Here is a 16738-nt window from a genome sequence, read left to right as displayed (position 1 = left end):
TCGTGATACCACTGACTTCCTGAGAAAACTACAACCCACCAGTGATCTCTCAGAAAATGCCATCCTAGCCACTATGGATGTAGAAGCTCTCTACACTAACATTCCACATAAAGATGGACTCTAAGCCATCAAAAACACTCTCCCAGATGATCATATGTCACACCACACAGTTGAACACTGTGACTTTCTCCTGACCCACAACTACGTCAGATTTGGAACCAATCTATACCTCCAAGTCAGTGGCACAGCTATGGACACCTGCATGACCCCACAGTATGCCAACATTTTTATGGCTGACCTCGAACAACGCTTCCTCAAAACTTGTCCCCTAACACCTCTTCTTTACCTACGCTACATTGATGACATTTTCATCATCTGGACTCACGGGAAAGAGTCCCTTGAAGATTTCCACTGGGATTTTAATAATTTCCATCCCACTATCAACCTCAGCCTGGACCAATCCACACAAGAAATCCACTTCCTGGACACTACAATAAAAATAAAGGATGGGCACATTAATACCACCCTATACCGAAAACCAACTGACCACAATGCTATCTTCATGTCTCCAGCTTCCACCCTGGACACATTACACGATCCATTGTCTACAGCCAAGCCTTAAGATACAACCGGATTTGCTCTGATCCCTTAGACAGAGACAAACACCTACAGGATCTCTATGAAACATTCCTAAAACTACAATAACCACCTGGAGAAGTAAAGAAACAAATTGACAAAGCCAGACGGGTACCCAGAAGTCACCTACTACAGGACAGACCCAACAAAGAAAACAACAGAACCCCACTGGTCACCACCTACAGTCCCCAGCTAAAATCTCTCCAGCACATCATTAAAGATCTACAACCTATCCTAGCAGATGATCCACCTCTCGCTCAGGCAGTGGGCGGCAGACCCATCCTGGCTTACAGACAGCCCCCCAACCTGAAGCAAATACTCATCAGCAACCATACACCCTACAAAAAATCCTACCCAGGAACCTATCCCTGCAACAAACCCCGTTGTCAGCTCTGCCCACACATCGTCTCTAATGACATCATCACTGGTCCTAACCACATCAATCACACCATAAGGGGCTCATTCACCTGCATATCCACAAATGTTATATATGCCATCATGTGCCAGCAATGCCCCTCAGCCATGAACATTGGCCAAATCAGACTATCACTACACACAAGGATAAACGGACACAAATCAGACATAAAAAATAACAACATCCATAAACCAATGGGAGAACACTTTTATTCCCCAGGGCATTTTGTCTCTGACCTGAAAGTTGCTCTACTTCTCCAAAAAAACTCCAAAAACAGACTTCAAAGAGAAACTGCTGAGTTAGAACTGATCTGCAAACTTGATACATTCAAACTGGGTTTAAACAGAGACTTGGAGTGGCTATCTCACTACCGAAGGTAAATTACTTTGCTCACCCATTCTCACCTCCTACTCAATGGTCGTCATTAGGTCTTAAGTACCGGACTCCAGCTCCCCCATTGTTCTCAATGCACCTGGATATCTATAAAATGCCTCTGTGTCACCTATTTTCTGTATTACTGCATCTCAAGAAGAGAGCTGAAGTCTCTCGAAAGCTTATGTCTGCAAATATTAAATTTGTTAGTCTTTAAAGTGCCACAGAACTCTCGTTGTTTTTGTTGTATACAGACTAACACGGCTACCCCTCTGGAACTAGGCAGAGCTGTTTGTGACACACAACACAGGAATGTGTAACAGCTCAAAGTAGGAAATCCCTAACCCACTAAAAATCCATTAAATGGATCCTTTAAAATCTTTTAAATCCATAGTCTTCATGACTGTTCCTTCACTGTATACCCACATTTCATCACCAGACCCCTGATTTCCCAGCTAGGGTTACCACTCCATAGTTCTACTCAGCACCTAGAAAATTCTCCACCAGGAGTACAGCATCCCTTAGATTGGCTGCCAAGTGACATTAAGCCATTCCTTAGGTCCAGCCAGTAGGATCACACATAACTGTTTGAACATCACCAACTCCCCTCCTTCTGCAAGGGAGTGAACCAATGGTTTTACTTAGCCACTGGCTGCTGGGATCTCACAGCTAACGTGCTGTGGCTTAAAACCAATATTATGAGATAAACCTTTCTGCTCTGAATCACCACTAGTAGCCCACCTCAGTGAGTCCACTCCCAGCCAGCAAGGAATGGCTTCTTTAAAGTAGTCCATAAACACCAGCAAAGATGAATCCATTGCCCTCCAGGCTCCCTCATCAATTTAAGGAAGGACCCAGTGGCCTAAGGTTCAAATATTCAGGATCTGACTCAAGGTTATCTTCTGGTTCTGTTTTAGTCAGCATCCCTTCCCCCAGGAGAACTGTAGATGATGGAACACCTCTCTCTACCACCAGAACCATCTATCCTAGTCATAGGAGGCCATGTGCATATGAGATGTCTTGAGGATTATGTGGTGCCCTGTATGAGATTGTCTCAATGGTTATGCAGGGCTGAGTGAAGGGAGTCCCTGAGATGGAGATTAAGAGGGTCTTTGTTAGTGGTATCTGAGGGGATACTGTGGGTGGGTGTTTCAGAGATTATAGAAGGTCCTTGGGCATGTTCTGGTGATTATATGGGGCCCTAAGGGGATTTCCCAGTGATGAAGGGACTAGCTGGGTGGGCATATTGGTGAACAAAAGGGACACTGCAGGGATAGTGTCTCAGTGACTGAGGGGGGCTTTTGGAGGGAGTCAGTGATTATAAAGGACTGTGGGGTGAGATTGTTACAGTGATTACAGAGGCCTTATGTGAATGAGTGTCACAATGATTACATAGGGTGTTGTGTATGCATGGGGGAGTCACAGAATTATAGTGTTGTATGTGTGTCACAGTGGTTAGAGGGGGTGTTGTGTGAAGAGGGGTCACTGATTATAGGCAATTCTGTGTATGGGGGGTGTGTTACACTGATTAAAGGGGGTGCAGAGTGGTTACAGAGGGCATTTGGGGGGTCACATTGATTATAGGTGGCTCTGAAGGAGGTGTCAGTGATTATTGGGGCTCTGTGTGACCCCTGGTTAGAGGTGGTGTTATGGGGTGTCACAGTAATTATAGGGGTGCTGTTTCCCAGCTAGAGGGTGTGTTGTGGGGCACTGTGTCCCCATGGTGAGACAGGATGTTGTGGGATGTCACGGTGAATATGGGGGCAATTTGTCGTCCCCCCCCCAGTTAGAAGAAGTGTTGTGGGGTGTCACAGTGATTATGGGGGCGCTGTGACTGGGGGGCGGGGGGAGGCGCTCGGTGAGACCACAGCGCCCACAGGCAGCCCAGAGACTCCAACCCTGCGGCGCGGCGGGGCGGGCCGGGCTGAGGGCGGGTTGGCGCGGCGCGGCGGGCCCGCCCTGGGGGTGGTGGCTCGGCGGAGCCCGGGGCGGGTCCGGACACGAACGGCTCCTTAGTCCAAATCCTCGCCCTCCCTTCGGCTCAGCCAGTCCCTGACCGGGCCCAGGTTGCACCTATCTTCCGGTACCGTGTCTGGGCGGCGAAGGTAGCGGGTGAGTCCGGGCGGCTCCTGCCGCAGCTGGGAGCTGCTCTGGGGCCTGGCGCCTCGGCCTGCGGCGGCTCTTTTGCGCCCGTGGGCGGGGTAGCCCCCATCCCCCAGCCTGGTGTCCCTGGGCGGGAGGAGGGGCCATGGGGCCCTTGCCCCCTTGCCCCCCACCCCTGGGGGTAGGCCGATGCGGGGGGGGCACAAGGATAATCTCCCAGTCCTAGCAGCTCGGGTGTCGCATCAGGGAAATCACTCTCTTCTGGAGGTGAAAATTGTCTTTGGTCCTTCAGCCGGCTTGGTGAGGCCGGGTCCTTCCTGGCCCAGGGGATGGTTACGGCCCCCTCCGTGTCCTCTTCCTCCTGGTCCATGCCCCTGTGCCCCCTGCCCCCCTGCTGGTGACACTCCCTGGGCGGCCTGTGTGTAGGCTCCAGCCCTGCACGCTGCTGGGCTCCCGGCTGGCACTTTCCCCTGCACTTCACCAGCGGGTAGCTTCTTCCATCTCTAGCCCCCAGTAAAGCCCGTGGTACTTGTCCCTGCCCAGCCCACAGCCACTTCTCGGTGACTTCCCTCGCTGCTCTCGGTCCTCCTGCTGCTGCTGCTGTGCTGCTCGCTGGGCTTGCTGACCTCTGCAGCTTGTCTCCCTGTGGGTCTGTAGGGCCACTTCCTCCCACTGGACCTGCAGCCACCCCCAAACCCACTGCTTACACAAACCAGTGCCTGGTCCGTTCCCTGCTCCAGATCCCCAGAGCAATCTGGTATCGCTTTTCTTTGTCCCAATGCATCGCACAATGCTGTACTGATTAGACTGAGGCCTCAGTCTCTGTGCCAGTCAGCCAGTAGCTCCCATCAGGTAACAAGGGAAGGACACCCAACAGGAAGCCAGAAGAAGTATTTTAAAATCCCATCACTGACTGCGGGAACCCTGGGCCAGGGTGTCACACCAGGGGGTTCCGGTTATATCTCCGGATTGCGCAAGGGGGAAAGAGGTGTCACCTACCTACGCAAAGGCTGCATTCCCTTGCTGGAATGAACCTTTTTAACCCTCTTGTCTGTCTCCATTTGTCCCACTTGCTGCAGACAGTACCTGTATCATTTCAGACCTGCCTGGGCTTTAATCTGAGGCATTGGTTATTGCACAGATCTTGCAAGTGAAAGAGATGCTGCTAAAACTGATTAGCTCAAATTTAAACCTATCCTGAAACGTACACAATATAAGAAGAAAGGCCTGCAAGATTGTTAATCCCAGTATCTCTTTGAGTGAATTAATTGCAAGAAAACCCCAAGAACTGGATTTGTTGTGAGCACTGCACTCTCTCTGAGTTTGTCCAATCTCCTGTTCCTATGAACTAGAACATTGCTTACAAGGAATGGGGAATTCAGTTATATAAAAGCATTCATCCTAAGAATCAAAACAAAACTAACTTTTCAGGCTTCCCAGCTATGAGCCCAGCATCTAATGTCTGTATCTGTCACTATGGGCCATGCAGTGTTGGGATCTACATGGTTTTAGGAGTACCTTGTCTATATTGGCTTCAATTTGAGAGTATGTCTACACAGCAAAAAAAAAACAAAAAAAAAACCCATGGCAGCAAGTCTCGGAGCCCAGGTTAGCTGACTCAGGTTCATGCTCTGGGGCTAAAAATAGCAATGTAGATGTTCCCATTTGGACTGAAGTCTGGGAGCTTGCGCTCTGAGATCCTCGCCTCCCCATCGCTGGGTTTTAGAACCTAGGCTCCAGCTAGAGTGGGAACATCTACATTGCTATATTTAGCCCTGTCGTGTGAGCCCAAGTCAGTTGACCAGAGCTCTGAGACTCGCTGCTGTGAGGTTTTTTTTTGTTTGTTTGTTTGGTTTTTGCAGTATAGACATACCCTAAGTTATGACCAAAAGCACATACATGGAGCTCTCTTAAAGGTGACCTGCAAAGGATACTTAAGAAACTTGGCTTGTGCTTCCCCTCCTCCCCCTCCCCCTATTTCTTTTTTGCTACTTATGATATATAAAGAAGGCTTGAAGAGTGTGTGGGTTTTCATTTATAAAATGTCCTGCTTGTTTTATCATAGAAATATCAGAAATGTCTAGTCTGGTCTACCATGGTTTTGCTGGAGAGCTTGGCTCCAGGATGGTTATTGATCCCAAAAACCTTAAATGAATCTGTAGAGGTGCTAGCTAGAACAAAGCCTTCCTTTATGCAAAAATGTTAAGTCATTCAAGTTAAATAGGACTTAACAAAAACAAACCAACCAATGACTTCAGGACAGTCTTGATTTCTTATTGCAATTACTCTGCTTTCACGCTCAGCTCTTGTGATTTCACCACTTCATTAGTTCTCCAGGCATCAAGTCTTCCTATGTGGACAACTGACCCCAAGCCTGCTTCTCCAATGCCCCTCAATCCAGACATCCTTAATGTGTTGTTATTGCCTGGGAAGAAAATGCCATAGTCAGATACATGACTCCTTCCCATCCGGAGTTAAAGCTTTGTGAGTGTGATTCAAGCATGGTATGTGGCCATGTCTGGAAGCTAGAGACCGTTATGATACGGAGAGTCTATGAGGGTTATGTGAAGTGTAGATGGTAATACAGGTGCACTGAGTTTGCTCTGGATACTTCTTGCCTTAACTGGTGGTCGCCTTGGTTTGTAGTGATGGTGTTGATAGGAAATTCTCTTGAATAATCTTATCTTCAAGTTAATGAAGTGTTCAGTATGAATTCATTCATGTTTGTAAAGTGTTGTGAGTTTTTTACTGGGTTGGTCCTAGAGAGACAAAATATTTAACTGGTTGTAAAGCACCAATAGTAGTGCACTGGGCACTTTGCTGAGAAATGTGGAGACAAACTTTAGGCTCTGTCTCAAAGAGTTTACAATCTAGATAACTCTTATGTGTTATTACTAATTACAGTGTAGCTTGAGTATGTTTCTTTATTCATGAGCATTAATTGCCTAGTAAGCTGCTACAGGTTTATGAGTCCCAAAATATGTAGTGGGTATGCATCCTCTTCAATCCTTTGAACTCAAGCTGTGTCCAGTCTCAAAGGGCTTGTCCACTAGGGGAAACTGACTGGCCATGATATTCTAGAATAACCCCCCATATAGACACTCTTATTCCAGAATAGCTATAGCATTTTAAATTCACACTCTACCTTATTCTGAAAGAACTTCTTTGCCCTAAATATGTGCAACTTAGGGAGAATGAATTAAGCCTGCTGAGCCACGTCATTCAGTTTGTTAGCAGCATCTGTGTGGTGGCGGTCAAAGGTTGCTGATATGCACAGTGTATCTGCAGGTCATAAAAAATAAGACAAAAGTTGAGTCCTGTTGAATTCCTTTGCCTGGTTTTACTATACTCTGCTTAGACTGCCTTGTAATCTTATACAAGCACATACTATATCTCAGTTATAATACTGGCTTTGATATAACCTAGGATTATGTTGGCCTTTGCTGCAACTGAACATGCTTGTTCTTGCTAACCTCAAACCCTGAGTAGTTCTATGCCCTGTGGTTGCTGAGATTGTTGTCAGTTGGCTCACAGAACTGTAACTGTGATTTTATCACTTCTAGACTGATGATTGACTGTGCACAGAGGTAACCTATCAAACAATTTCCTTCAGTCTTGGCTCAATTAGCAGAATTGTTCCAGCAATGCTGAGTCAGGATGAAAAGCCAGACTTGCAACATCTCTAGCAGCCAAGGTCATTGAGACTCTCTTTTAACCCCTATGGATTTATGCCATTGTGAGACAAACGTAAGACTCCGTGCATCAGGTGAAAATTTCTGTGTTACTATCAGTATTCACACACTTGTCTTCAGATGTTGTCTGCAGACTCTTCCTCAGAACACTTTCTTACTCCTTGCTTAGTCATTTTTTTCAACCATTTATCTGGTTAACATGCATTTAGTGAGCAATGGGCCTGTAACATAGTCAAAATGACACTTACATATAACTTTCTCATTTTTCTTCTGTCTTTGAAGTTTGCAAGCATGTTTCCCTTTCCTTACTGTTTTTTATTTGATGATACTCTTAAATTACCATCTGCAGTTCTTAAAGTTAGTTATCTTTGATCTCATCTTCTTCATGCATATTTTGATTTTGTTATGAAATAAAACTGACTTCCAGCATATTTTTGATATTGTAAAATTATAGATTCACGGATCCAGGATGAAAGGGACTACAGTGATCATCTAGCCTGGCCTTCTACATAACACAGATTATAGAATTTCACCCAGTATTTCCTGTAGTTAATTATTCTTTCCTACCATGGAAAAGAGCAGTATTGGGACCAGTAACTTGTGGATTGACCTAGATGGTCAAGACCAGATGTCTCAAAATGATGAAGAATTTACCTTTTCTTTTCACTAAACTGTTCCATAGTTTAATTACTCTCCTCTGTAATGGGACTGCTCCGTGCACAAGAAACACTCTTTATGTACAGTACTGCAGGCTGGGAAAGTGCTGCTGTATTCAACTACTAACTAAACAGGAAGAGAGGGTGGAGCATGGCTCCAATCCATAATACTCTGAGTAACCCAGTTAACCTGTTGATGACCACTTCACTACAACCTCACGGTTTAAAATGTTGCATCTCATTTCCAATTTGAATGTTTATCTAACTTTAACTTCCAGCTGTTGGAATTGCTGGGCCTTCTCCATCTGGAGACTAAACTGTTGTGTGCAACAGGCAGACAATAGGATAAACTGAGGCATCACCAGTGCCCAACGTCCATGCAATAGCAGGGAATTGATAAGGTACCCAGATGATCCTAGCAGGTTTGAGAGGTGACGCCCCTTTAAACAGTGCTCTGAACAAGTAACTTATTTGTGTGTTTCCCTGAGACAGTGCTGGTACAAAAATGGGGGGGAAGGCTCCTTCAACACAACCAATAAAGCACCCCTCAGTCCACACAAGCGAAACCTCTGGAGCTTTTCCTAAGAGTGCTACATGCAGTATGGCCCTGGTGCCTGTGGAATGAGGGGGCATTTCAGAAGTGCTCTGAAGACCCTGTCTAAACCCACAGTTCCAGCCTTGCAGTCTCTGGGACAGGTAGTCATTCAGGTAGGCTGGTCTTATGCAGGGAGCAAGTCTTTTCAATACTAAGCATAAGGTCTCGAATCTCACTTGCTGGCTAAGAAGCCATGGTGAAACATGGGTGAAAGTCTTTGTGCAATGGCGCTGTTGTGTTCTGCAGTAGCTGGTGAGATATTTCTGGGGTAGCCCCAAATAAAGCCCCTTCCAGTGACCAGGGTGACAGGCAGAGATGAGGTCTGGGGGTGGAGGGCAACCTCCCTCCTGAATATCTGAGTGGAAAAATGCTGCTTCTGATCGCTGCTGGAAGTTGGTGATATGCATTCAGCTTCTAATAAAAAAAAAATGACCCTCCATTTGCTCTTAGGGGCAAGGAACTGTTGTGTTTGTGAAATGCTGATCATTTGCAAAACAGTCTGAATGAAGTGTAGTAACCATTATAGTGAAGGATACTGCCGGTGCGCACAGCTTTAAACCTCCCTTAATTTTCAATGTTCTCATGAATACTTAAAGTAACTACTTGCAAGATTTCATGTGCAAAGTCTAAGCCATTATTCCTTTCCATGATGTTTATAATTATCCTTGTAAGTATGAAATTGAACCTTATGAATTTCCCTTCCCTGGCTCAGGAGTGCTGTCGGCATTGCCGTGGTAGGCTACAGAAGCCAGTTCTTCCAGCAATGAAAACTGTATCTGTTTCTGTGGTAGTGAAGGATTCAAGCCTCACTACATGGCGGAGTCACCAAGTGGAAAGGGTCAGTCAGGTTTGACCTGGCCCTGTAAAATGGAGAGAGCCTTGTCCCAGTGGTGGGGAGAGGCAACAGAACTGGGCAAGCTGATTTGCAGAGTTAGGAGTTGGGTATAAGGAGACATGGTTTGTGTATAACAGCTTTGCAAGGCCTTCTCCTAGCTAGAGAACCTGAACATGTGCAACTGTTGGTAATTACCAGAGACTAGATGCTTCTGGAGGCTTGCTGGGTGCTTGTAAATCTGAGCTCTCTCCCTGGCACTGTTCTCTAGCTGTAAGGAGGAAGAATGTTACTCAGCTTGCCGATGGCCAGCTGGGCTGAAGCATGGATTCCCCCTTTTCACTAACATGGATACAATTGTCATTTTGCTCTGCCGCCCACTAGCCCTCACACTGTGTGCAGTGTCACTGACACTTGGCCATAGCTAGCCTTGGGATGAAAGGACTTCTGGAAGGCAATCTGCAATGCTGTATGTCTAGGGTTAAACCTGTAACATCTCCCCACCCTGATCCTGAGTATCTTTGTCTCCTGGTCTGTCACCATCCCATTGAAGTCAATAGTCATCTTGCCATTGACTTCAGCGGGAGGAGGACCAGGGCCCTAATCTAAAATTTGGGACAGTTGCAGCAGTAGAATTTACATATTTGTTATTAAGACTTATTCTAAACAATCAATTAAGTGAATTTAGTGCTATTGAAAATGTGTCAGCTAGACCCCACTAGACACTGCTGTCGCTTGAGAGGTCTATCCTAAAAAGTTGTACTGCTCTAACTATACCAGTCTAGTTAAAATAGAACAAGCACCCCTCATGTCGGTGCAGTTATATCGGTATAGCTGTTCCTCAATGGGAAGGGAAATATCTGTACCAATATGTCACTTTTATATCACGGCAGCTTTTACCAGTATAACTATTTTCAGTGAAAATAACCGATATAACTGGTGTGTGGACTGGTGCAAGCTTCTACCCATTGTCTCCTTGCATGCACCACCCAAGGGTGCCTCATTTTGATCTCAAGGGCATTCTGTCTCCAGGGCTCAATCCATCCATGACCCTGCTCCTGAGAGTACCAGCGAGGAGCCAGTTGTGATGGTGAAGGTTATGCTGTGAGCCTTGCCTGGATAGAAAGGCCCTGACTCATTTCACACAGCACTTAACTGCTTAGGCTGGGTTTCAGGGAAAAGCTCCATGATTCACTGTTTGTCACTTCCCTCAGCCAGACAGGTCCCCATGCTGGAAGGATGTTGGTCCGTGTTCAGTAGATCCCCACTTTTCATACCAATGGGGTTAATATTCTCTTGTGGATTCTCAGTCCTGTCCTGAGATTGTAACCAAACACTCCTTTCAACAGTGTCAAGATGGTGGTTCTCTCCAAGGAATATGGCTATGTGGTCCTGACTGGTGTTGCCGGCTTTATCATGATCACGCACCTTGCTGTGAATGTGGGGATGGCACGCAAGAAGTACAAGGTGGAGGTGAGTGAGCAGTGTGGGTGGTCCTGCCCTAGAGGCACCGAGAATACCTCCACTGGCTATCCTGAAGGAAAGAGGCCAAAGCGTTTTATGAGCTGGCTTAGTATGGCAGAAGCACTGGCAATTAGGGGAAACCCAAGACTTTGTGAACTGGTCCCCTCTCTATGTACGTTGTGTGGTGAACTGGAATTTGGTCTTGTCTAGATCCTAGTAAATAAGGAACATCGCGTAGGTGGTGTCATGAGAAGACTACAGTTGTACAGTGTTTGGGTTGTAAGCTCTGTGCCTCATCATGTTCTTGGAGCTCTCTGCACAGGAGCATATCCAGCTGGTGGTTGTCCACTCAGCAAATATAGTTGTCACAAAACAGATGGGTCTGTTACAGTTCTTGGCTGGAGAGCCTGGTTCTTTCAGCTCAAGATGTAGACTCATGCTTGTAGCTGTGGCGGTCCCTAATTCAGTCTCCAGTGTGTTGGCCGAGAGAGCAGCAGTTGCATTATCACTGACTCTACGAGGTTGTCTACACTTGAAATACTACAGCTGTGCAGCGGCAGTGCTTCAGTGTAGATGCCACCTATGCCAATGGGAGGACTCTCCCATTAGCATAGTGTGACAGGGTCAGACTAGATGGCTACCGGAGAGCGCTAGAAGGCCAATATATCAGCCCCAGGCTCAGCAAGTCCCTTTTCCCCTGGTAGTAGAACTGGGGTTACTCCAGGTTAGTTAACACACCTGGGGCCAATCAAGGCCCCGCCCAGGACTTGTAAAAAGCCTCCCCTCCAGAGAAAGGGTGTGGCTGGAGTTGTGAGAGTGAGCAGGTAAGAAGCTGTCAGAAGCCAGGAGGGTTTAGGAGAAGGAGCAGAAAGCTGGCAAGGGAGAGCCCTGCAGGTACAAAGACTAGGAGAGGGAAAAACCCTGCCCGAAGAGGACAAAGGACCTTTCCCAGGCCTGGAGGCCTGAGGGAAAAGACCCTGCCAGAAGGGGAAGATAGAACTGGACATTTGGTTTGGCACTACCACACCCAGTGGGGCTGTCGGGGTAAAGAGCTTCCCCTGGCAAGGAGGCCAGGAAGGGCCCCTGTCCGAGCAGGGTATGGACATTAAGTCGAGGGGCACGGGGAAGTAACCAAGGGAAGCTAGCAGCTTTCCTGAAGCCACAGCATGAGGCTGCAACTTGTAGGGTCCCTGGGTTGGGGCCTGGAGTCGAGGATGGGACCGGGACCAGGCCCCCTGCCCTTACTGGCCTTTTACTGGAGGGGCAAGAGCCCCAGCAAAGAGGCAAGGGCCTCTGGGAACCAGACAGGACTGGGACCCAGCAGGGAACGGCCATCTGAGAGAGGCTGTGTTACCCTCCCCCACCACTAGAGAACACTAAGGGGTGAAGTAGTTCCCTGACCTACCTCTAGAAGGAAGTGCTGGACCCACCGAGGTAGAGGAAGAGCTTTGTCACAATAGGTTTTCCACCTCCCTGAGAGGTGGTGGCTAGGTCAACAGAAGAATTCTTCTATTGACCTAGCGCTGTCTGCACAGGGACTTAGGTTGGCTTAACAATGTCGTTCAGAGGTGTGGATTTTTCAAACCCCTGAGCAACGTATTTGGGTCAATATAATTTTCTCACGTAGGCCAGTCCTAAAGGGGAGAAAATAGTGAGGTGATGTAGTTTAGAACTCTGCAATGATTCCCTGTTATTGCCTGGGCCAGAGCCCTAGCTAGCTTGTCCCCACAGTGCTAGCCATTCTCTTATCCTTTGTACGACCTGTTTAAGGTGATGGGCTAGCTTTGTGTTGTGGAGTGGCCATCCCTTGGGCTGTTAGCATGGTATGGACAAGGGAATCTCCATTCGTGCCCAGAAGGCCTTTTGTTGTAGATAGAGTAAAAGGAATGGGCAATGAGTTCAGCGCTGGGAGATGGCATGAAAGAGCTTAGCAGGGTTAGAACCAGTGTGGACACTCACAGCTGAAACTCCCCCCCGGACAGCAAGTGCGCACACAGAACGCTAACCCCAGCTTGCTTCAGGAAAGCATCTGCAGCAAAGTGACTGCTCCTGCTTGCTGCTCAGATCCACAGAGAAGATGGGGAAGATAGTGCACCTTCAGCCCCTATTCCCGGCTGCTGCCTTCTGCCCAGCTCCCCAGATGAGAAAGTGAACGGGATTTGTTTTGTGAGGAGGGGTTGCTCTAGCCTCCATTCCAGCCTTCAAGCTGGCTCCACAGAGCAGACGGATTGCACAGAAGGCCCATCCAACCACTGGCTGCTGCTGCCTGTTGCCCTCTGGAGGGTGTGTAGAGAGAAGGAGCCATGGGTCGTCTTCCAGAAGTGCTAGCTGACCAGAGCCAAAAGATGGTCTTAACAAGGTAGCATCTGGGGGGACAGATCCTCCATTTCATGTCACATCTTGTAGCATTTGCAAGATTACTGAGACATGAGGCTAGGGTTCACTCTGTGCCCTAGGCTGTAGGCAAGGGTCAGCCAATGCTCCCAGGAGTTTGAAGTCTAGCTTATTCTTGAAGAAAGGCAACACAACTCCCCATGAGGCAGTCAGGTGGTCTTGCCATACAAGCCGAGTAGAAATTCAGATTGCCTTGGGCAAGTCCTTGGGGAAATAACACCCTATGTGGGAAGTGGCGAGTGACACTGCTGTGAGAGGACCCAGAGCTGCGTGTGTTTGCTAACACTGTGTTGTCTTTAACAGTATCCAAACATGTATAGCACGGACCCTGAACATGGGCATATCTTCAACTGCATCCAGCGCGCACATCAGAACACGTGAGTATCAGGGACGGGACGGAGTGCTGGCTTGAAGATTTAAATTAAGCACTTGACACCTGGAGTTTGGGATTTGCCACCGCTAAACACTGTCTGTCTGGATTGGGCTTTGAGCAAATGTAAGGCTCTGCTGCAGTGTAATGCTTAGTAGGTGAGACAGTGCTGGGCCCTCATCCTGCCTCAAATCATAGGGGTTAGTCTCCAGTCATGGTCTGGCCTTGCCTGGGAGGGACTGTTGTGTGATATCACAGCCTGTCACTTTGCCCATATGGACTGATCCGAAGACACAGGAAGCTGTTTTCAGCTGAGTATGTCATGCCTTGCCTTTGGATGGTCTCATTTGTTCAGCTGCCTGATGAGTGGCTGAATCGCCCAGCAAATGAATGGACTGTTGGTCACCAGCCCAGAGAAACGTGGCTGCAGTGAGAGCATGACTGGTGTGTTCCCCTTCCCCAGCTAATAAACAGTGGCTTAGTAATTGGCAGTAACTTTAAAAGGGAACTTCAGGCCTTGTAAGCAAATGCGCTGCTGATCCTGGACAATGGCTCTGGGATCTTCAGGCTTCTCAAGGGTCTTTGCATCCATCCCGGCACACACTGTATGTTGACACCATTTTGGTTGTCACAGCTTTCTTGCAGAGGCAGCTAAAAAAGCTGGGCTCGGAGGCCTCTTGTGAGTAGTCCAGTCCCTTTCTCTTGATCTCTATACAGGCTCAAGGTGTGCCCTAAAATATGTTGCCCAACTCTCAAGTGTATAGGTAGGCAAGGATTGATAGTCTAGATTTCCACAATGATCTCTTTAAAAACAACCAAAAAACCCAACCCTCTTAAGAGTTTAATTATAAGTGCAAATCTCTGTCTTCTATTTTCAGCTTGGAAGTTTACCCCTCCTTCCTGTTCTTTCTAGCCGTGGGCGGCATCTACCACCCGGTGAGTCTCGTCCCTGGCCAAGTGTGAAGTGATTGGATTGGAGATTGTTCCTACTCCCCCCTCCCTGGCTGTTGGGTGCAGCAGGACGTGCCAAGATCTCCTGAGGAGGCAAAGTCTGCCTTCTCTACCCTGACCCCTTACCATCTTGATAGCAACTGTGGATGGCCAAAGGAGCATGGTATTGTTTCCCCCACTAACTGTTCACGCTTTTCTCTAGCGTGTCGCTGTTGGGCTTGGCCTCACCTGGATCATTGGGAGAGTCCTCTACGCCTATGGCTATTACACAGGAGGTGAGTCTTTAGACTGACAAAGGATGGGCCCCATTTAAGACTTGGGGGCTCTGGTGCTGACCTTCTAGCCTCTTTAGTGGAAGGTTGCCCTGCCCTGCGAGTCAGTTGGTGGCGGGGCGGGAGTGGTGAATAAGGCTTCCTGTGCCAATGAGAGGAGGCTGGTGGCTTTGCCCCACGTGATAGGGTGACAGCGAAGACAGCATTGCAGAATCTGCACATACTTGCTCTTGTGTAGAAGCTCTACGCTGGGGATAGGATGAACCAAATCTGGCTTCCCTCCCCCTCCTCATGACATGGTAGCTAGTGGTCCCCCCTGTGACTGAGCTCTGGTCCCTCTTTCACTTTTGAGTTTGAAAAGGCAGATTGGTCTCACAGATACAGTATCCTCCTTAGAACTGGAGCACGTTCCCCCATCCTAGAAAAAGACAGACTGATTTGTGTGCGTTGTTCCCCCTTCCTCCAAACACACAAGTGGCATTCTTTACTTTGACTTAGAGCACAGCTGTTCAGCCCTGTTTCTTCTTGCCGCAATTCATGATAGGCACTCTCTTCTGGACCCAATCTGTACTAAAGTGGCTGTATAGTGCCTAGCTACTCGTGTTACTGGGGCTTCTATCAACACTTGGATAGTAAAGGAATAGGCAAAACAAATGCATCTTCCCCATTATTCCCCCAAAAGCAGTGCAAGCACTGAACAGAGGAAGGACAAACAGCCCTTTAAACCTCCAGCTGTAGGACACCATTCAGGAAGCCAAACAGCTGTTGGAAGAGCTAAAATTCCTTGTTGCTTACTTGCTGATTTTTTTCCCCTCCAAAATACAGTTACTCAGCTGTGCAGCCCCCAGCCCAGCCTCCCAACTGGTGGGTATTCAGTGTGGAGTGCTACAGCCTGGCAATCTAGCGTTGGAACCCGCTCAGTCTTTGGGCAACTAGCTTGAGAGGCACATCCTAAAGTGATAGGGTTAGAGAATGACAAAGCATTTGTGTAAAATAAAATAGAAAAGTCCCAAGCCTCCCCAGCAGTGAAACTCTGCAGGCTCAGAGGGGATATACAGCCTAAACCTGGATGTGAAAATCATTCCCTCATTCATTTTACCCCCCCCCCCAAAGTTCTGCTCCTCATGTGCGTAACTGATAATGCAGCTCCCCAAAATGTCAGATACACCAAGTGGAGCAGGGGAAGCTTGGAATCCTGAATTCAGGACTTTCACCCATCTGGGTTGTGCTCTGTGGATGCAGAGAATGGGGTGAGCATGCTGCTTTCTGCCTGCAACAGTCTTAACTACTTGCTTTTAAATGTGCATATTCTGGAAAAGTTTTTTGGCTTCCCCTTCAAAAATGAACCGATGAGACAGCTGCGAATGAAGTTTCTGTACAGCAAGCTGAAGCCTGACCTGTGCCCTCACCCCTCCATCTGCAACCTTAAAAGTTTATTAAACCTCATGGTGGTGGGGGATAGTGCTGCTCGGCTAGCTAAGCACTTGCTGTCTCATCTTTCTCCAGATCCCAGAAAGCGAAACCGAGGGGCCATTGGTTCAGCTGCACTCATCGGATTGGTGGGGAATACACTGTACTCAGCCTGCCAGCACCTTGACTGGATCTCCAGGGAGTAGCTGGCCTCCATATCCCTTCGCAGCTTTCTGGAGAATCTCCAGGATGTAGACTGTTGGGTTTTTGGGGGGAGGTGGTTTTGGATAATAAACTTAATTTCCAACTTAACTAGTTTTTTTCCTAATTAAAATTCAAAGGTACTTTTTAAAGTAGTTCTGGGCAATAATTACAGAGGAGGGAATTGGAAAAAAAGCCTGTGCTGTACATACAGGAATGTACCAGAGTCCCGTAAACAAGCACACACTTTGTATTGTATGATGCTGGCCTAGGCTGGTGACATCTAATGTGACAGATCAAAATGGGTGTCCTACTCCCTCTCTTTCCCTGTGCTAGGACGACTCAGAGCATCTGATCTCTAACAGCAGCAACTCC

The 16738-nt window shown here is 47.7% G+C and overlaps 1 protein-coding gene and 1 long non-coding RNA gene across 2 annotated transcripts; one reads left to right on the top strand and one right to left on the bottom strand.

The window, feature by feature from the left end:
- Window positions 1-3377: 3377 nt before the first annotated feature.
- Window positions 3378-16533, top strand: MGST3 (microsomal glutathione S-transferase 3). Its single transcript, XM_067532554.1, has 6 exons — window positions 3378-3535; window positions 10651-10774; window positions 13463-13536; window positions 14408-14465; window positions 14683-14755; window positions 16259-16533. The coding sequence occupies exons 2-6, from the start codon at window positions 10658-10660 to the stop codon at window positions 16366-16368; spliced, it is 432 nt and encodes a 143-aa protein (XP_067388655.1). The 5' UTR covers window positions 3378-3535; window positions 10651-10657; the 3' UTR covers window positions 16369-16533.
- Window positions 5699-7038, bottom strand: LOC137142986 (uncharacterized). Its single transcript, XR_010917068.1, has 3 exons — window positions 7000-7038; window positions 6672-6808; window positions 5699-5951 (listed from the first exon to the last, which is right to left on the bottom strand). It is a non-coding gene; the product is annotated as an uncharacterized lncRNA (long non-coding RNA).
- Window positions 16534-16738: the final 205 nt, after the last annotated feature.

Source organism: Emydura macquarii, unplaced genomic scaffold (genome assembly GCF_026122565.2).
Source record: "Emydura macquarii macquarii isolate MOO-44397 ecotype Brisbane River unplaced genomic scaffold, CSIRO-AGI_Emac_v2 contig_3287, whole genome shotgun sequence".
Taxonomy (NCBI): Eukaryota; Metazoa; Chordata; order Testudines; family Chelidae; genus Emydura; species Emydura macquarii.
Note: the sequence above shows the minus strand (reverse complement) of the source record. Positions and strands in the feature narration are given on the sequence as shown.